Source organism: Procambarus clarkii, chromosome 30 (genome assembly GCF_040958095.1).
Source record: "Procambarus clarkii isolate CNS0578487 chromosome 30, FALCON_Pclarkii_2.0, whole genome shotgun sequence".
Classification (NCBI taxonomy): Eukaryota; Metazoa; Arthropoda; class Malacostraca; order Decapoda; family Cambaridae; genus Procambarus; species Procambarus clarkii.
Window position 1 is genome coordinate 13,510,502 of NC_091179.1, and position 22,062 is coordinate 13,532,563.

The following is a 22,062-nucleotide window of genomic DNA, read 5'->3' on the forward strand; positions in this document are numbered from 1 at the left end:
TACCTGAAGGAGGGACAATGTCCATGGGTGAAGCCTGTGTGGGTGCAGGTGTGCTGCTAGGAACCTGCTGCTGCTGCTGCTGCTGTAGGGGCTGAGACTGGAAGGGTTTAGGTTCAAAATTATCGGACTTCTTGATTTCAGCAACTGGGTCTGATTTTGGGGGCTCGGGAGCCTTAATTTCAGATGCCTTTGGTTCCGATAACATAGAAAAACTTGATTTTGGCTCTGATACTAGGGATTCAAAAGGTCTTGTTTCTTGTACCTTAGCATCTAATAGGTTTGTCTCTAACTCTTTTGAATCAGTTGGTTTTGGCTCTTCCTTAACTTCAGCTAATTTTGTATCTTTCATGATTTCATAAGGTTTAGTATTAGCTTTGGCATCTAATTTAGAACTAAAACTATCACCATCTAAGGATTTTCCCTCAGGAATCTTGGTTTCAGAAATCTTAGATTCTTGGGGCTTAGCTTCAACTGGTTTAGGCTCTGTTTTTTTTTCAAGAGACTTTTCATCAACCTTAGAATCTACAATTGTGGCAGTGGTAGGCTTAGGTTGCTCCTGAGAATGAGACTTTGCTTCAGAGGCAATGGAGGATACAGGTGTGCCAGCAAGGGATCCCTGGCTTATCTTAGTAGGTTCGGGCGTTTGTCGAGTGCGGGATTCCAGCACATGGCGATATTCAGATGAAGGAGTTCCACGTGCCGATTCACCTGGTAAAGAATTACATAAGTTAGTAATAAGCAAATGATTAATGTCTACTTTGTAAGTTTTGGAATAGGTAAGAAGCTAATTAACTAAGATTTAGGTTCTGTGGCTCTTGAATGGACTTTTGAACATTTATTTACTTATTCTGGAATTACTTATGCAGATAATTATTTGATACTGCCAATATATCATGAAATGCTAGTTCTTTCTGAAAACTAGCAAATTGAACAAAATACTCATCTCCACTAATGTTAACAATGAAAAGCAGATCATAATGCACAAACTAGACAATGACTTGCCACAACAGACACCTGGAAGCATCTGCAAGCTGTTCAGTCACAGGTCACAATCTCAAGAACCCTCTACCACTTGTCTCTTTTTAATGATTGTGTCTAATGTCCCAAGTAGACATAGAAACTTGTTCTTTACTAAACAGTAGCATCTTCCAAGTCTTAAGGCAGAAATTAAATACTGTATATCTATTAGTTAAAATATTTAAAAATGAAAGGTATTTTGCTTTAATGCATATTATATATATATATATATATATATATATATATATATATATATATATATATATATATATATATATATATATATATATATAATATCTTATATCCCTATTCAGCATTAATATGTTAAGCAAAATTTTATGTTTAAAATAAATCATACTTTTTCATGGCATTTACAAAAACTAACAGATTATATTTAATTTCATTGTATTTGTAATCATTAACAAAAAATTCCATAATAATTTGCATAGGCATTCCAAATTTTGACTCTCATCATATGACATCATAGCCATGTGATGCAATACTATCATTAGCACCAAATTGCATTTTTGGAAGGTTTAAACCAATGTACTGAACACTGTAGTTTATTAGTACTAAACTAGTTTATTTTCCTTAAATTTAGGAAACCTTAATGATAAATAAACAACTTTTTTTTTTCAAATAGGCCTATTGTAATATGACTGTGCAAACAGACAGACTTAGCTTTTAGGCACTTTAGAGTAATCTTGTAGTTTAACAACCATTAGTTTCACATTGATGTCCTAAAATGAACACTTTTTAACAAAATTAACATTACATAACAATGAATGTACACAGCAAATGCTAATACAGCACATTGCTTCCTATGAAATTGACACTGGTAAGGGTTCAAGAAAATGGATTTGAGATGGACTATGTATGTGTAAAGAAACAATCATGCCAAGCTTCAGCAACAGGAGAATAGTTTTGGCATCAACAGTAAATGCTTGTAATGAATTATTAAAGAGGATAACTATAGTAAACAATTGTACAGTCTGGAAATGAAGACCATAATATACTAAATACTGTACTCATTAGTAGGGGGGGGGGGGGGGGAAGAAATTTAGATGGAATCTCATATTTCTATAGTGTATGAATATTTATGTAAATGTGGGTGTATATTTATTGTGTGTATCAAATTTAAATTAATAATAAAAAAATAATAATAATGTAATGCCGTGTCTAATAGCCAGAACTGCACTACTTGGCCTAGTATGCAAGGTCCAATATGCCTAACAGGCAGACAAATTTTTATTATTTTCAAATATTTCTTTTCAAATTGGTTCTTTTCTAACAATAATAATATATTATATAAAGAACATGATATAATGACTTGGTTATGTTAGGCTTGATCAAATTGTTGTCAATTTTAACTCAAATATTGTAAAAAAACAATTATACATAATACAATGAAAACTAATCATTTAATAAGTTTTTTAAATTATATATTTTGCAAATATTCAGCTTATTAGGCAACTCTAGCTATTGGGTATCTAGCTATATATATATATATATATATACATACATACATATATAATATGAATGTGAACGAAACATACTGCCCCAAGCCACACATTCAATATGTTGGCCTCGGATGTATAGACCAATTGTATATATAGAAAGTGAAGAAATAGCTTGGTAGAAAACTACCGTCCCATTAGCTTAACATCACATATCTTTAAGCTCATGGAGAGAATCCTAAGGGAGGGGAAATCATTCACGGCGATTTCTCACAGTCACAGAAAATCTCACAGCGAACACACTTGTAAAATCAACGCAACATGCGTTTGTTAAAACTAAATTCAGCCTTACAAACCTACTCACATTTTTGGAAACGGTAACCAGTTATTCAGATAAAGGTCTTGTGGCAGATGTTGTTTACATGGTGTTTTGTCAAACTTTTGACAAGATACCACTTGAAAGACAAGCAAGGAAATTACAGGCACATGGAATAAATAGTAGAATACTAGAATGAATAAAACAATGGTTAAAGCAAAGAAAACAAAGAGTTGTGCTAAATGGGAAGGAACCTGACTGGAGAAATGTGGCAAGTGGGATGCCACAGGGGTCCATTTTGGGGCCAACCCTTGGCCTCAAAAACCCTTGACATTGATGTCATATACATCAATGTCATTGATGAGAATATTGCAAACAACAGCGTGAAATTTGCAAATGACACCAAGATTTATGGTAAAGTGAGAAGTGAAAATGATGTTGAGGCCTTACAAAAAGATCGACATGAAGTTCTTACATGGTCAGAATACTAGCAAATGCTTTTTATTAGGAATAATCCAGTGTACCTTTGACTTTAAGGAAAAGAAGGTGGTTATTAAATTGTATAAATCTCTGGTGCACCCTCACCTGAATTATTGCATCCATATATAGAGATCTCATCTTCAGAAAGATATAGCTTCATTGAAGAAAGTTCAATACCGGGCAACAAAAATAATTCCAGACTGACGTCGAGTCTCGTATCAGAAAGGTTGAAGGCCACAGGGCTAACAACACTGCAAACCGGACATGATAGGGCTGATCTCGTTGAGATGCTCAAAATACTGAACAATTTGAAGGAGGTTGATCCAGACAACTACTTCAAAAGGTCAGATGTAACACAAAGAAGGAACAATAATTCAATTGACTTCAAACCATTGGTTTCAATGTTTTCAAGCTTTTCATTGTAGCTCAACAAGCCACAATGCAGGACTGAAAACAAGAGATGCTTTGTCACCCACAGGGTTACAAGCCCATGGAACTGCCTACCTGTTAAATCCATAAATGTCAAAACTCTGCTGAATTTTAAAATCCAGCTTAAAATAATCATCAGGGCAAAGGTGGGGGTGGGGAAAGACTTTTGACATGCCACTGGTTTATGTTCCTTGTTGAAGCCAATATTGCTAACGGCCCTCAGGAAAATTAAGATAAAATATATTAGAAGCGATATAAATACTGCGCATGTAAATAGGCTCATATGTGGCTGGACCTATTTATATCCATGTTTATAAGAGCAGCCTCATATGGGTCCATTCAAGACAGCTCATATCAATCTTTCTTTTTCTTCTTCTTCTTCTTCTTATTATTATTATATTATTATTTTCAAAGCATAACTGATTTGATATACAGTACTTCATTAAAGCCATATAGAGTTGAGAAAACCACATTATTGGTATACATATCATGTTACTATGACAGTTTTATACAATGACGATTACCACATTCACATTGTAACAATTGTGACAATTACCGCATTCAAACAGTAGGTAACAGCAGGATTTTTTCATGTGTCTTATAAACTCCATTATATCCATATTATCATCGTATATATTAAAACCCAGACAATAATAATTGAAATCAACATGTGACTAGAACTCCATTGCCTTGCACATCAACATATGATGATAACTGTTCTTTAAGGATTAATAGTTTGAGGTAAACAGGGCCTCATTTCACTGGACATGCAAGACACACTGTTAAGCTCTGCTAATGACAGATACACAATTTCTTTAGTAAAAATATAAGGAAAATTAAGAATAATAATTACTGTTAAAAGTACAACACTTTTACCTAGATCCCAAATTTTATGATAGTATCAAAATCAATTTGTTACTTATGAATTCGTTATATGGATGTCCAGACTTTTTGAGGTTCTACTGTGTGTTTGTATATATGTATGTATGTACATACATATGTATGTTAGCCAGAGTCGTTAGTCAAGCCAAATTTCTTTAAATGTCGAGTTTCTGCAAAAATTTATCTTACGAATTTGTATAATTAACTTCTAGATCAATACTGTATATGTTAAATTTAGTGAGCATGGCATGAACATTTTAAAATTTGAACCAAAACAAACTTAGCAACCTGACTTTATATGAATACAGTATGCCCATTTTTTCCTTAACCTTCCTTAAATTATTTAAAACTAGGCTATTTAAGTTAACGTTTAATGAACTCAATATAATATGTTAACTTTATTAGGTGAAAATCCTTTATGACGATAAGAAAATAAAAACGGTTGTTCTGATTTTTAGGCAAAACAGTTCTTGCTTACTCGGTCTAGTTGTACAGTTCTGGTTATTAGGTATGACACACACATGTACAGTATGTGTGTGTGTGTGTGTATAGTATATGTATGTATATCTGTGAGTAAATTAGAAATGTCAAAATAAAGTGCTAGGATTCTGCCAAAGTGCACTGTCAAAAACTGGGACATTCTACACAATATACAATTGTGCTTTGTAAAATGGATTGAGTACAAGGGATTAAACAATGATATCAAACACAAAGATATATGGTAAACATCTGCACTGACTTTTCAAAACCTTTGACCAAAATCATCTACCACATTTTCATTCTTCTTCTTATAGACAAAATTTTAATTTGTTAATGCTCAATGTGGCCATAAAAAGATACAAAAACGAGATAGAGTGTCAGGTGCAAAGGGCAAGAAAAGTACACTGCAGCAAATGGGAGCAATCCAACAGGACAGGGAATGGCTAATGGCACATACACCATGCACTCTGGTATAGCCAACACTCCATCTAGTCTATCTAAATAAGTGTAGTAGGGGGGGGCTGTTAGAAGCCTGATGGGACTTTTTTTGTCTAAACTGCTATTTTGGAATCCTGACCTTAGTCCATAAAGGGAGTTGCAGTCTTTTAATCAAAATAAAAGCATTTTAAGTAAATCCAACTTGTGCAGTTTATAAATTTTCAGAAGACAGCTAAGAAATAAATGCTAAAACAAGAAATGCACATGAATGTAATCAAGCCATTTACATTATTTTATTACCACTACAGAATACTTTTTGGAAAACATATGCACCATTTGACTTTTTAAAACTATTATTTCAAACTGAAGCTTTTTATAATCTTGCCTTATTATCCGTTATCACGTCTGTGTATTCTGAGACGTACTTCCCACTTATATATTCTTACAGAGACAACCATTTTAAGAACCTATCAGATATTTTCATTTCCCAGTTATGAAGAACACACATCATACAGGCAAATCCAATAATTTCATCGACAGCATATGGTGACCGCTTCACATACAGTATAAGATAAAACCACCCATCTCCCAAAAGAGATGACCCTAACCTCTTCAGTAACAAAAGTGTTTGTTACTGTGTACACAAAAGTACACAACTTTGTGTACACTTTTGTGTACACAAAAGTGTACTTTAGCCACGTTATTGTGACTCATCGCCTGCAAAAGTGTTTAGCCTTTGATATTTCAGGGTATCAAGATGGCTAAAAGTCCAAGTATTTTAAAACATATGTAACTGGACCACACAGATATACAAATGTGGGTATAAAGAATATGTATTATGATAATAAATATGGATTGTAACATATACTGAAACATGCAATCTTTAGTCTAAAAGCTACCCATTCAGTATTTGTGGATTTGTAAGTATATTTTACTCCATTTTAATGTTATCGAAGTACAGTATAGCTGTCTTAGTAATGAATCTTAGTAATGAAGTCTTAGTAATGATTCTAATTTATACTAAAAAAGGTTTAATTTCTGTATGCAATTAAGCCATGAAAAAAAAAATTTAACCACACTAATTCATTTTAGTCGTAAGTGAAAAACTGAAACCAAATTACATGGATTTTCCTCATGTAATTTGGGGAATTTTCTTCGTGCTGTACCTTGCGGCGTTTGTGGGAAATCTGAGTATATCTCTAATATATGCAGCATTTGACCATTCCCCAGGATGCAACCCACAACAGTCAACTAACACCAAGGTTTCTAATCACTGCTAGGTGAACAGAGGCAATGGGTGTACGGAGACTTGACAATGCGTCTCGCCCTGCCGGGGCAAGTGTTGGCCATCCTTTGGACTCTGTGCTGTGGAGGGCTCATTTGCTTGTGTATTATTGTGTCATTCTTTAGCATATACTTCACATGCATGTGTTTACAAGCCTCATTTGTTTGAACTTCGGAAACTGCTCATCTCGAGCTGCATGTGCTTATGGTTACTCTTCTCTAGGTTCTCAATGATGCCCAAAATGCTGTGCGTGTTAGTGGATTTGCAAGAATGTAACACCTCAACTTCAATATATATGTACTTTGAAAACCAAATGTACTACCTTGTTAATAAATAAATAATGATGTTGCCCTTGCCCTGACAGGGTTACTTTCCTGGTGGATTCAGGTGTTTGTCTCATAGAGGATGGTCTTTTATGGAGAGTGCCTGACCCTGAGTAGTGCAAGGCTCTGAGGTTGGGGCATTCTGGGATTGGGACACTGCTGATGTCATTTCCTTTTGGTTACCATGCCAAGTGCCAGGATGTCTGCTTGGTTAAGCTCTGTTAAGCCCTGAAGTCTCTGGTGTAGATTATTATTGATAGGTGCATTGACCTCAAACTTGGTTCTTTCAAGTTTGAGGGATGTCCATCGGTTTTGCTATATGTTGGTGGACATTTGTACTCTCTCCGCTCTCCTGCCTGTTGAGTGGGTATTACTCCATACCCTGAGGCTTGGATGTTTGGATTCTCTGGGTCTCCAGTTTAGCTAGAGACTCCATTTATTGATTTTATTGATTTCATTTTTATGGGTTTGAGGCTTAACAGGCAGCAGCCACTTTGGGTTCGTTATTTCATTTCTGTTTGCAACTTGATGCTCAAATGGTTACTTTGGAATCAGCCCCTTTTTGTTTTTAGGAATTTGAAGTTGAAACGGCTGGTGAATTCCACCGGGTATATGTTTGTCTCTCCTTCCACTATCCACTTCCACTATCATGGTTTGCCAAATTTCTTATCCACTCCCCCTTGCTATGGGCTCCAGAATGGTTGAGAGTTTGAGTCCAGGCTGCAGTTATCTATGGATATAGCTCAGCCTTCTATGGCAATTGCCCCTTCCACATTAGCAGTGGAAACAGTTGAGTTGTTGCTTCTTGACCAGAATCTGTAGCCTTCTGTTTCTCTGGATGGGACATGTATCTGGCTCAGATCCTTTTATATTGTGGAGATGCCTTCCTGTTTGAACGGACATCAGGAGTGGTACTCGACTGTGCCTTGGAGGTCTTCATTTATAGTTTCTGGGGCTGGGGAGGAGTCCAAGGAAGATTGCCTAGGTACTCTTCAACCTATCTTGGTCCTTAGTTCCCTCTGGGTTTCTGGAGGAGTCCCTTGGTGACTTCCTGTAAAGCTATCTCACCAAGATTTCTCTTACCTGCTACTGTACTGCACTGTAGAATGCATCTGTTGGTTGGGGTACAACCTACCCCAACCAAGAGGAGCAGTCTACAGTCTCTTTCCTGTAAAATCTCTGACTCTATCATAGAAAGGATCTTCCTATTTGAAAACCATACTGTCTTATTTTAAAATTTCTCTCACTGTTCTGTCCATTGGGTTTTCACTATTTTTTCCTAGTGTTGTGACTATCACGCTTGTCAACAAGTCTATAATTAGGAGGGGTCTACCCTGCTTCTGTTTTATGCAGATTTGAACTGTTTGCCTTTCTCCATATATCTGCCAGGACTCCTGTATACAAAGATAACTGAAAAATCAACTGAAGTGGGGTGTTCAGCTGAGATGCGCATTTTCTCAGAACATAAGGTGAAGCTCCATTTGGGCCAATGGCTATGTTTCTACCTAGCTCCTTGAGTATTTTTAACACTTCATCTCAAAAGATCTCTATGCACTTTATTATTCATTGAAATTCATATTGTTTCTTGTTCTCTGAACACCTCATTTTTGTTTGTTTTAGTGTTTCATACATTTCCTTTCCATTCTTAGTGAATCTGTTCTCCCATTTTTAACCTATTGATTTTATCCTTTATCTGAAATTTGCTTTTAATTAATTTATAGAATAGGCCTGGTTCTGTGTTACACTTATCCAAAATCTCTTTCTCAAAGTTTCTGTCTATCTCTATTCACTGATGTGTAATTGTTTCTTGTTTGTTTGTTTGTATTGCTGGTATGTTTGAGGGTTTAGACTCTTCTTATACTGATTCCATTTTTTGTTTTTGTTCACTGGCCCTCTCACAAATTATGTTGAATCAATCCTGCTTTCTAATTTTGCATCTCTCTTTTGATATAACTATTGTTGAACCTTCACCATATATCTCACAAAGTTTGTCACGTGTCTCATTTATTTCTGCAAGGTTTGTGCAAGGGTTTGCAGTGTGATAAATGGCTTTCCCATGTGACAATCGACTTGAGAATGGTCCAGGACAGACCGAAACGTCGTCGTCCCTTCAACTTCTAGTGTGTGGTCTGGTCAACGGCTTTTCCATGTTACCAATTACCACTTGGTATTTGAGAGTTTTAGCATTTTTTGTCACAGCCAGTATTATATCTTAGCGTGTGATTGAGCTTTGCTCTCCACTGTCTTTCTGCTCCCAAACTATGTAACAAAACCATTTAAAATGTTATTTGTACTTGTGAAAAAGGGTCTTGAAGTTGACAAGGGTCTTGAAGTTGACAAGGGCCTGGCAAATGAACAGCATCCTGGGTGGAGACAGGCTCCGGCTAAGAAACAACTGAGGGACTCTTCAGAAAAAGGAGATCTCTATTCTCTTAATGTTATATTTTTTATGTTAAACTTTTTTGTATGAAAGTCAAACTGATATAAATTATTTTTACCATCAATATGTTTGATATAAGTTGACAGGTTCAAAGTGATATACAGTAAAAGATGTGTATGTAGATATTAATATTTAGTTAATGCTTACAAGGCTAATTATGCTGTCAGCTTATCAAATAAATATACGAGCTGCAACAGTTGGCATATGAGGTAGGGCAATGGATATTCATTCTATATCCCATTGAATTATAAACTTTTTCAGACATTACAGACTTCAGTCGGGAATCCTTAAATATCACTTGAGGTCAGCTTAGCAAATATTTATATACAGAAATTGTTTATTAGTGACTTATTGCAAAATGGGTATTCAATGTGCTATCATAAGTGTACTGTAATTACATAATACAAAAGCTGCAAGAATAAGAAATTACAAGAACAGAAAAAAATATTGCCAAAATTTGCTTCACAAAAGTATTTATCTGTGTAATAGATTCTTAAGTTTAACTACTTTAGCTAAGAGCTCCAATAACATGATGACTACACTAGACATACTTTAGCTGTTTATATAATATGAAAACGATGCCTAACTATGATTTTAAATATATGCTAAGATGAGCTCAAGAATGGTCACTGCACATGACCCCTAATGGTCCTAACAGGTCTTCGTGGCAGCTAGGTCTCCCTAACGTACCTCTTGGTATTCTCAAACAGTGAGTGGCTACGACGAAAAACAAAAACCTAGAGTTATACATGCAGGTATTGGTGTGACGCTCAGGGATTAACAGTCATAGAAAATACCAAGCTAACCACGTCATATGCAGATGGCAATTTTGCATCTACATACATATGGTAAAATCTATTTCTGGCAGCTAAGACAATTTTTTTATTTGCAAACTTCAGTGAAAGATGAGCCACATATCACTAGTATTCTAGGACTTGTATTCACTGATTTCGACACTTTCTTGTTGGGAAGATACCATGCATAAGTGACTAATGGGCTCTTCAGAACTGGGGTATGCCTAATCTATATACAATACTGTATTTAGTTTTCCTAGTTCTTAATTAAAAATTAAAAATAAAAAATCTACTTTTTATATATACTGTATATTTATATATATATATGATTGTCAATCTGAGACCTGATGCATCACATAGAGCTAAACAAAACATTGTTCATGTTATAAAAAATATTTTATAGGTCAAAATAAATATTTCTCAAATTAACAGAATTGAAGACCTAGAAAATCTAAACTTGACCCCTAAAACTATTGTCTTTAAACAGACATTCTTATAATACTGACTGACTTCAATCATTATTACATTTAATTATTCAGTATGAATGAATCACTAATTTTTATGTACAAAGTTATTAATTCAAGTTTATTACCCCAGTTACAAATTACTTGAGTCTATGCTTTAACAACATACTGATATGCTGGGCAGTATAATTCTGAAGCTGTCTCTGTACGCTGAACCAAAGGCAATATGTTTCATACAAACAATATTCACATGAGCAAGAGCTGGATATTTACACAATATATATGACAGGTTGTTATAAAGAGAAAACCAATTAAGCATCACAAAAATAAAGTGATGGAAACTGCTGCACAGATTAAATATATTAAATATTATAGGTCAAAGAATGCAAAGACTTCTGGTGTTAGAAAATGTTCTCATAGATATATCACACTGTGATTTGTGAGCGTTAAGTTATATAATCTTCATATTTAATAATAGCTAACAGTAAAGAAGCACTGTAATCTAGAAAATTAAATACTGAATGTTGTATGTGTAGACTGAAAAATCTGTACTGTATTTTGAAACACACAAAAATTCTTATATTAAAAACAAAATTTATGCCATTTTTGGGGTGAGACCCCTTCAGTTATTCTTTGAGCATATCTCTGGCAGCACTAAGATTTAGCCCAATGCACTGGGTCTCTTTTTATTATTATTATTATTATTATTATTTATATATATATACAAGAGTTCTTACATTCTTTTAAGGCCACTAGCATGCATAGCATTTCGGGTAGGTCCTTAATCCTAATTTTCCCCAGAATATGACCCATCAAACTGTTTAACAACCAGGCACCCATTCACTGCTGGGTGAACAGAGGAGTACAGTTATGGATTGGCGCCTAGTCAATCCCTCCCGGCCAGGATATGAACCCAGGTCAGTGGAGGGTGAGTGTGTTACCACTGTGCCATGGGGGATTGAGATCCATACTGGATCCGTCGCCTACCAAGAGCCAGGATTAAAATCTGACATATTGTATGAGATGTGGGGATCAGAGTTGAACCATAAAACTGGGAAAAAATCCACCAGAAATCATACACAACATGAAGAACAAATGCTATGATGAAATCAGGCACACTTAGGTAAATAAGGCAAACAATCATATCTAAAGGATATGAATCCAGCCTGGTCACTAAATGATGGCAGATCAGGTCGTCAGTCCAGCACTTGTAATCCCTACTGGGCCCATCACCTGCTTCTCACCTTAGGCTAAGTAGGTATGGTTTTCCTTTGAATATTTGCCCCTAGTATTTCATTTAGCACTAATAATGACCATAGTTACCGTCCCCAGGTTTGGCTTGCAAATTCCTGTATGCCACCAGAGATACCTGCTCTACAGGGTTGTGGTTTTCCTTCCCTATGAATTGCCTCCACTCAAGTCATCTTACTTCAAGGAATGCATGAGACATTTCTCTCCCCAACAAAGTCTGTTGGTGGAAAGTGAGCTTTTGGGCTGTGTGCTTCTGTGGGTGTTAGGTGCCTTGCACTTGACAATGGGCACCCTTGGATCACGTACATGGATTTCGGCAATATGTGGCTGCTTGCACTTTTTTTTTTTTCCCCATGTAATCTAAGTTGGCGCTAGGAACTTGCTTCATCACTAATGCTTTCGTTATCCAGCTCGCGAGCCTGTCTGATGGTTCAAGTTGCTGGCAAGTGAATGAGGTGCTGGCTGGCAGGAAACACAGTGATCTGAGCTGCCATCTGATGGCAGTTAGGCACTTTACAGCTGGGTGTTGATCATACAGCAATGACTGTCTTGTTTTCCTTAGGATTAATTGTATTCTTTCAAGTAGTTGCTTGTTTGTATGTGCTTATAATTTTGGCTGAGTTTTTTCTCAGTTTTGGGTTGATCTTTGAGCCCCAAGCTTTCCTCACCTCAGAGAAAACCCAATTTTATTCCTGGCTTCCGGTAGATTTGGACGTCTTGAAGACCTGGTGTGATTTTGTTAGGCTTGGGAGTTTTAGTGCTAAAACTCAGAAGCTACTAAATGGCCAACCAAAAAAAGGGTGTTTCACTAAATTATAGGCCTGATTGTACAATACAAGCACACAATATCCCCTACCCCCCCCCCCCCCAACATCTCACTAAATTAAAATATTCTTATTAGTTATATTTATAATGACATTATATGACTTTGTAACAATTACTGCCAGGTACCAAATTACTTAATCTATTTTTTTAGGTCTTAAAAAAGTTTCAGATATTTTAGTTAGGACACTGAAATGCTGTCAGTCTCCAAATTAAGGGTAGAATACATTACAGTTTATTTTTGTTAAAAAACAAAAAAAAAAATCCCCATGCATATCATCTTAAACTATTACACTGTACTCTATATTGCTCTACAGTCTTTTAGTAAAAAAAAAAAAAAAATCACCGTCAACACTCGAGGGCTCTAGTATAGGATATATCCAACAAGCAAAGTAATAAAAAAAAAACAGGAAGAGGCAGAACAGGATTAAGTGTGGCAAGGAACAACAACAACTACTGATGTTTAGTCTATAACATTTGAGCGTGTATGGTAGACCAAGTTAATAAATGAATATAGCCTGTATATGTCTATATGGTTATCTTGAGGTTATCTTGAGATGATTTTGTTTTTTTTTAGTGTCCCTGCGGCCCAGTCCTCGACCAGGCCTCCACCCCCAAGAAGCAGCCAGTGGCAGCTGACTAACACCCAAGTACCTATTTTACTGCTAGGTAACAGGGGCATAGGGTGAAAGACACTCTGCCCATTGCTTCTCGCCGGCGCCTGGGATCGAACCCGGGACCGCAGGATCACAAGTCCAACGTGCTGTCCGCTCGGCCGACCGGCTCCCCATGGTAGACCACATTAATAAATGAATATAGCCTGTATATGTCTATATGGTTGGTATAATTTGTTTAGCTTCTGCAGTGTGATAACAAAAATTTAAATCAGTTTTCTATTTTTGTTTCAAATTATCATAAAATTCATCAGTAATAGTTTGATAGCTTTATTATAATTATTGCAAGCTCTGGGCACCTCACTGGTCAAATTTGCCTTTAAAATTAACATTACGGAAGTCTCCATTTATCAGTCCAAAGCCTGAAAAGTTTTACTTGCAATTAAACAAAACTCATTGAAATCCTCAATAATAAATGTTATAATTGCAACATAACACTACTGTTACAAACAAAAGTGTTATAATAACACACACGATATCTACTGAGAATATTTTCATTTCATTTACAGTACTATATCATGCTTTAAATAATTATAACAAAAATTATGACATAAGCAGCAGTTTCAGTCACCCAAAAAATTTGGCACATTAATTGCCTCAAGAGAAGCACTGGTCAGAATCATAAGGCCCAAAGCAACTAACTCCACTGACAATAACATACTGTCAGATGGCTCAAGAGTCACACACTATTATAGGCAATATGTACAGCAAAGATTACAGGAAAGCTCATACCTTCAGGAATATTGTGCGTCACAGTAAAGGTCTTGCCAGTGTCTAGAGGAACTGTCCAATTTACTGGATCTGGGCTTTTAACCATAACCTAGAAACAAAAGTTAAAATAATAAGTACCTTGTTTTTTCCTCATTTATTCAACCAAAAACTCAATTTGTTTTTTGATGGTTTATGATTGAAATAAAATAACACCACAATAAAACCTTAAAAGTGGAAAATTTAAGTTATAGAATGCTACCAACAGTAAAACTTTAGCATAAAATAATGTACCGAGTGCAGCTGAAATGCTCCTTTGCATTGATCACTAGCGTACATCCTTAGGAAATGTACGCTAGTGACAATGTTCTCCACAAGACATTGAAAACTTTAGCCTGGACCTTCTCACTCCAGCCCTGAATGACCATCAGAATGTTCATGTGTATGAATGTATTTGGAGATTAGGTTAGATAAATTTTCAAGAACTACACATTTCAAGACCTACAATATCAAACAAGAAGACAAACTACAACAAGGTAGGCTGAAATTTCTCTTTTAAATTATATTTTTGATTTATGTGTGAAAATTCAAATTATGTAGGTTGTGGTACAAAAAATTGCAAATATGGTCTTTTTGGACTTTCCTATAAGAATTCTGCTTATCTGGATGTGTGGCTTATCCGGTGAAGAAGGGGGTCCTTCCCAAACACTCCAGATAAGCGAGCATAGACAGTATGTGTGTGTAATTACCCAAGTGTAGTTACAGGGGTGAGAACTATGCTCGTGGTGTCCCGTCTTCCCAGCACTCTTTGTCATATAACATTTTGAAATTACTGACTGTTTTGGCCTCCACCACCTTCTCACTTGTTCCAACCGTCTACCACTTTGTTTGCGAAAGTGAATTTTCTTATATTACTTTGGCAGCTTTGTTTACTTATCTTAAATCTATGACATCTTGTTCTTGAAGTTCCAGGTCTCAGGAATTCTTCCCTGTCAATTTTATCAATTCCCGTTATTATTTTGTAAGTAGTGATCATCTCGCCTCTTTTTCTTCTATCTTCTAGTTTTGGCATATTTAATGCCTCTAACCTCTCCTTGTAGCTCTTGTCCTTCAGTTCAGGGAGCCACTTAGTAGCATGTCTTTGCACCTTTTCCAGTTTGTTGATGTGCTTCTTAAGATATGGGCACTATATAACCACTGCATATTCCAGCTTTGGTCTAACAAAAGTTGTGAACAATTTCTTTTGTATTTTGCCATCCATGTGTTTAAAAGCAATTTTGAAGTTAGAAAGCGTAGCATAGGCTCCTCGCACGATGTTCTTTATGTGGTCCTCAGGTGATAGTTTTCTATCTAGAGCCACCTCTACATCTCTTTTTTTTATCAGAATTCTTTAAAGATTTCTCACATAATTTATAGGTTGTGTGGGGTCTATGTTTTCCTATTCCACATTCCATAACATGGCATTTATTAACATTGAATTCCATTTTCCAAGTGGTGCTCCATACACTTATTTTGTCCAGGTCTTCTTGAAGGGCATGACAATTATCACAGATGTGTTAGGCCCTGGCTGGGCCTTTGTCCCCCAGTGAATTATATTAATTTTAGAGATAGTGATTCCTTTTCCTCCGGTGGACACACACATCATGTTGTTGGAGTTTGCAGCAGTCTAGATGGCTCTTCAGCACATGTCTTCCACTTTGATCTACTCTATGTCTTCACTCGTATTGCACTGTGGTGGTCCATTGCCTTAAGGAGGGTTTGGTTTGTTCCATTCCCCGTGAGGGTGGATTATGCAGATAGTCTTCCTTCTGACGTCTTATGGTTTAGTCTTCAATACAATTCATATTCAAGGAATCAAACATTCTTACAAACTGTGATTCTTGCTTCCGTCTGATTTCAATGGAGTAATTATATAAGTGCCTCTATAAGGAACTGGCAGCTGCATTGCATGGGTCAACATTGATAGATTAGAAAGATTTTGCAGTGGATGTGTTTACCTGGACTTCAGTCATTGGTTCTACCTGTACCTTTCCCCTTTGGCCCAGCTGCTTTTCACCTGTGCATGGCTGGTTAGAGGCCTTTGTGGGCCATGGGCCATATCCCTTCTAGCTTCCATGTGGCTGGTCCAGTCCTGGTTTTTGACCCTTCAGGCTTGTTGTCCTAACCCCCTTTCCCTCCACAGGCTGTGCCTCTCCAAAATGAATTGCATCAGTCTCAAAGAAATAGTAGAAATTTAGCAGCATAACAGCAGTATGTACACAACTAATATCTGGGCTTGTTGGTTTTGCACAATTTGTTGAATGTTTCTCAACCTCAGCATACTTGTGGTGCTCTGCTCATGCTTTTCTGCCCTGAGCATTTCTTTTCTTCTCCTGTATTCTTCCATTAGTAAACCCTGGCTACATTTTTGTTTTATTAACTTGTTTTCTTTCAGAAATGATTGCCTTTTCTGACAAAGTTCCACCGCAAGGTAGCTATGGAGTACTACTGAGAGGCCCTTCCCAGCAATCAAGCAATCCTTTTCTGGTGTGGACCTCAGTAGCTCCCTGTTCCATTCCTCCATGTGAGGGTGGGGAGGATGCAGGCTGACATGAACACCAGGTGATCTGGGCTGCCACCTTGTGACAAGCAAATGCAACAAGATCAGTATTTCTGCAAAATGGCAACAGTTCTTGCTTTGTTACCCCTCAGTAATTAACTTTCTTCATACAGTTGCTTGTTTTGCTGCACTTGTGATACTTTCTGGTAGTGTTTGTTTTTGGTTTTAGATAAATCCTTGATCCCCAAAATTCTGGTCCTGACTCCTGGGAGGCAAGAGTGGTTTTCAGAAGTCTGAGGCAACTAATTAAGGCACCGCTTGGCCAGCGCTTGGCTACAGGGAGCTACTTTGGGGCCAATCCCAGAAACCACCAGTAGCTTAAAAAATATTTGAGAAAATATACAAGGAAGATGGGACACGACAAGCATGTCATTTTACTGTAACAATAAATAGGCAATTACTACCGCAAAAGATTATAGAGTATGAGACACACTTGGGTATATTATCAGACTGATGACATATTTAGGTAAAGTCTACCTTAAAAAAAAGTCTTCTGCTGTCTATATGTACAAACTAGTATGAGTATCATGAATTTAATTTATAAACTTTCACAATGATAACTATGGAAATGTCTCCGAAGCTCACCAGTTCAATGTTCAAGATCCCTGGCAAATGATATAATACCGGTACTGGGTATATCTTTCTACCTAAGCATTGCAACTTACTACCCAAGCATTTGCAACTTGTATGACATGAATTTTGGCATTAGTTTAAAAATAGTCTGCTATCCAGGTATAAAGCATATGAAATAAACTAGATATGTTATAACAAAATATTCTTCAATGAATTTGTAGCCTTTTTTTTTTTTTGCATCTTTTAGAATTTGTAAACTGTAGCTTTTTTTAACATCATACTTCTCATTTTTTTTTTGTTTACATTAACAAATACCTTAAACCATACACAGACTATTTATAGAGCAATTTGCATATCTAAACGTTATTCAAAATATAACAAAACAATTACACTCAAGCTTACTCATGCACTGAAAAGCTTTTGATTAGACTTTGATTAGATCCTTTGACTAGTTTTGGGCTAGTGGTGCTGTCCCCAGCTGTCTTGTGGGAACATCAGTAGTATTAAACTCAGAAAAAGTCATAAACAAATTTTTTACAATCTTGAATGGATCATATTCAAACTTGGCAAAAAAATATTAATGCTCTTCAAAAATGTACACAAGCTCTTTTCAAGATCACAGTTAAAAGTCAAACATCAATCTGATTAATGGATTTTTGTCGTGTTGCATGACTATATCAGAGATCAGCTAAGAATAAGGAAATAAACTTGACAGAATGCAGCAAGCTGATCATTAAAAATAACCACTAAAAACTCTGTTCTAATTTCCACTTGAAGGTTGCAATACCCAGTAAATACATGCTCGACAGCTACCATGCACATTAACCTGCTCAACTCCACACTGAAAAGGGTATGAGGAAAGGGAGGAGAAAAATAAAAATAAACCTCACCATTTCTGTTCTTGTTACCTAATAAATAACAATTAATTGCTAAGTGTATACATTAAGACCAACTAAATCAAATTACACTGAAACAAATCTTGAATTAACAAAAGTATTTGTAATTCTAAAATGTAGAATTTCATATGTCTAAAAGCCAAATCCACAATTAAACTACATTAGAACTTTGCAAACTTCAACTCTTTACTACCAAATAACAGAATAGAGTGTAAAAGTCCAGAGAAAACATACCCATTTACCAACCTGATCAGGTGACTTGACCCGAGTAGGTTCAGGTGGTGTTTTTACCACAGGTTCATACTTCTCTGGGTCAAATCGAGGCTCTGGAGTGGACTTCCTGGCAGTAGATTCCTTGACAGCTTCCACGGGCTCTTTGGAACCATCCTTTGGTGCAATATCCTTCAGGATATCCTTGGGCCCATCTTTGGGTAGGATTTCCTTTTCTTTATCTTTCTTGGAGTCAGTTTCTTCACCTGTTGAGATGTCACATATTATGGCATAGACCAAAAAAAGATATATTCCCCAAGATCTTTATGGTGAATGCAATGCAATTATATCTATGCAATCCTTCTAGTTTGTTGATAAACCAACGTGCAAGTCTCATCTACTTAAAGAACTATGTCATTCCTCTTATAAAAATGCACAACCTTTGCTGTATTTGTTATTTATAATAAAACTGACAAATTTATTTGCAATTTGCATTTACATGAAAATTAAGTAGGCTACATTCCGATACATAAAAGTATGTTAAAATTAAATATTACTAAGAACTTTAATGTAGTACAAACCTTCACCATTATCTTAAAAAGTCTAAATAAAAAACAGCATAAACTACAAATAAGTTAACATAAACAAATGCCCAAATAAACGTAAGAAATGCAATAAAAAGACAAAAGTGAAGTTTCAGAAGGTACAGTATAGTCATGTTCAAAGCAACAAACCAAGGCCACTCACCCAGAAGAGGAGGAGGAGGAGGAGGAGGATATAAGAGCCACAAACAAACATGACTGTATGTGTGTGTGTGTTAGTATGTGTGTGTGTCTACAACATAAAGCTTGATGTGCAAAACTAAGTTTCCAATTACCACAATTCCATCTTACTAGAGAATCCGTTCATAAATTTTTGAGTTGCACTAATTTCACATGGGAGCACAATTCATCTTAAATTAAAGATTCCAATACATGAGGGAATGCATTCATATGAAGCTTTTAACATCATTACAAATCATCCATGAACAAATACACTTCAACTGAAGAGATATGAAGACAACCACACAAGACAAACAGTGATTAGTTATTACTTCAATTGAAAATGACAGTAAAAAATTCAATTAAGAAATATAGGATGCCTGTAGCTACCCAAAGAATAGGTCTGCATTCTCTGATACTGCCAGGGTTGAGGGAAATCTACAATGAAGGTTTGCTTGTATGAATAGCTTGAACTTTTGACAAGAAGTTCGTAAGTAAGATTTCCTTATGTTCCAACTGCTGCACATATATGACATCACTTGTGTAAATCTATATTTTTAGTTTTAAACGTGCATCAAAAACTATTTTTAAAATATAGGTGTAAGTCATGTGATACAAGGATTTTATTAGCAACTCATATACAATGACTTAAGATTTTAGTTCATACTTTGATTTTTGTATAAACATTCATATAGAATCTTTACATTTCAACATTATTCATCAAAATGTGTAGTAGTTTGTACATCTTTTCACTACATGACACTTTTTATACAGTATACCATATTAATATACATACAAATACCACAGCAATTTCCCTATACCCTCTGGCAAGGAGCAAAATCAAAATGAAGGTTGAGGGAAACACATGGAAGGCTGAGAGGTGGACAATAAACCAACACACTGGCGAGCATGGGGTCTACTCACTACAGGACACTCTTTAATCCGACCCTCGTTTATCCGACACATTTTCATGTCTGGCAGTTCAGGCAATAAGGTAATATTGGTATAATTTTGACAGTAATCCATTTTTTATGTAAATTAAAAAATTCAGGGGTATTTCCTCTCGCAACATGCACTCTATTTATTTCAGTCTTGTTCTATGGTGTGTGTCTGTACTGAAGAATCCTACAGAAGACGAACGTGGTAATCGGATTAACGAAGTGCGGCAGTAAGGATAAAAAAAAAAATTGCTTTCCCACCAACACTACTTACTAAGTTGCATTTTTTCAATCCTACTTACTAATATGTTTTTTCTCCACTTTGCTCTTGTCCTCACCCTTCTTAGGCGAAGCAGTGGGGTCATGAGGCTTAGCTTTAGAGGCTTTCTTAGGCTCTCTACCCTCATCATGGGAGGAGGGGCGGTGGGGCAAAGCATCTGTACCCTTGCGACGAGCACTAGTGGAGAGGGACGCTAGAAAAAGAGCATCGTGCCTATGTAATGGACCTGGCAAGCTGCTGGGTGGTGGTGGTTTGTGGTAAGGGGTAGAAGCAGCATTATATAAAATGTCTGCCAATATGTCTTATCAGATGGCAAAAATGGGGTTTCATGCCTGTGCAATTCTGTTGGGGGGTCTTTGTTAATGGAATTAAAAAAAAAAAAGCCTGTATGTGTCAGACTTCTTACTATTAGCTTAATTATAAACAGGAAAATTATTAAAAATACATTTTAAAATATAATTACTAAGCTGTGCAGAAATGAGATGTGCATCTGTACTTAAAAAGATACAAGTGAAATTTAATAAGATAAATAAATAATTTATAAATTTACTGCTAAATGATGTACTCACAATTTCTTTCTCAGAGCAAATGCTCAATACTCCTTATAACTATAAACACTAAAATTATACATAATGCATCATAATGTCTCTTTTGGTCAAAGCCAAGAATAAAAATACTCAGTAAAATATATATTATGCACCGTGTACCAGTAATAAGTACGTGTAGATATAAAACATGTATTATTCGCAATCATCATATGTTTTATCATTCATTTACATTACTGTATGTACTTGATTTTTGTATGTCTTGATAATTAGTTTTTTTTGTTTTTTTTTACAATGAACACTGCAGCCCATAAAATATCCTTGTAATACATTTCTCACGCCAAAAAAAAAACAGTGTTGAATGTAATGAAACGCCATTTTCTGGGTGAGCCCCGGAGGCTTCCTGGAGCTATCGGGGTAATATGTGATACATTAGACCAGGGTATTAGTCTATGGAGTTCAGCCTACCGGGGACCACGAGCTAGAACCTGGCCCCCTCAGAGAGGTGAAGGAAGCAATGGCCCTGGAAAACCACCGTGATTGGTGGTTTTCCTTATCTATCATCGACTGAGGTTAGGCACCCAGAAAGGTAAGCAAAACAAAAACCCCACATGGTAAGAAAATTACAACTAAAAAACAAAGAGAGACAGAACTCCCTTCAATCCAAAGGAAACAGGCAAACGTCACACTCCACCAGCGTGTTGTTCGTCTACACAGCCCCCCCCCCTCCCCGCACCGGCTACCTAGCACTCCAGTTTGAAAGCAAAGCATCAAACAACATGAAAAACTGCTGAACTGAGGGAGGGAGGGTTGCCAGGGTGCCTTCAGGATTCACCCAGAAAATAGCATTTCATTACATTCAATGCTGGTTTTCTGTGGGGAGCCCCTACGGCTCCCTGGAGCTACATAACCAAAGACAAGGAAATGAGGTACTTACCTGAGAGGCAGCTGCCACATACTCCTCAATGCGAAGTCGAGACAACTGGCTGCAACCTGCGAC

The 22,062-nt window shown here is 36.3% G+C and overlaps 1 protein-coding gene across 26 annotated transcripts in view; it reads right to left on the reverse strand.

The window, feature by feature from the left end:
- Positions 1-22,062, reverse strand: part of LOC123765573 (serine/arginine repetitive matrix protein 1) — a 779,721-nt gene that overhangs the window by 10,222 nt on the left and 747,437 nt on the right. For 20 of the 26 annotated variants that reach the window (XM_069333893.1, XM_069333900.1, XM_069333897.1 and 17 more), the window contains 5 exons: positions 20,540-20,710; positions 18,563-18,804; positions 14,285-14,372; positions 10,238-10,264; positions 4-708 (listed from right to left, as the gene is read on the reverse strand). In XM_069333893.1, the coding sequence (XP_069189994.1) occupies positions 4-708; positions 10,238-10,264; positions 14,285-14,372; positions 18,563-18,804; positions 20,540-20,710 (1,233 nt within the window). The remainder of the gene's footprint in view (positions 1-3; positions 709-10,237; positions 10,265-14,284; positions 14,373-18,562; positions 18,805-20,539; positions 20,711-22,062) is intronic. The other 6 variants (XM_069333916.1, XM_069333910.1, XM_069333903.1 and 3 more) reach the window with 4 other exon arrangements.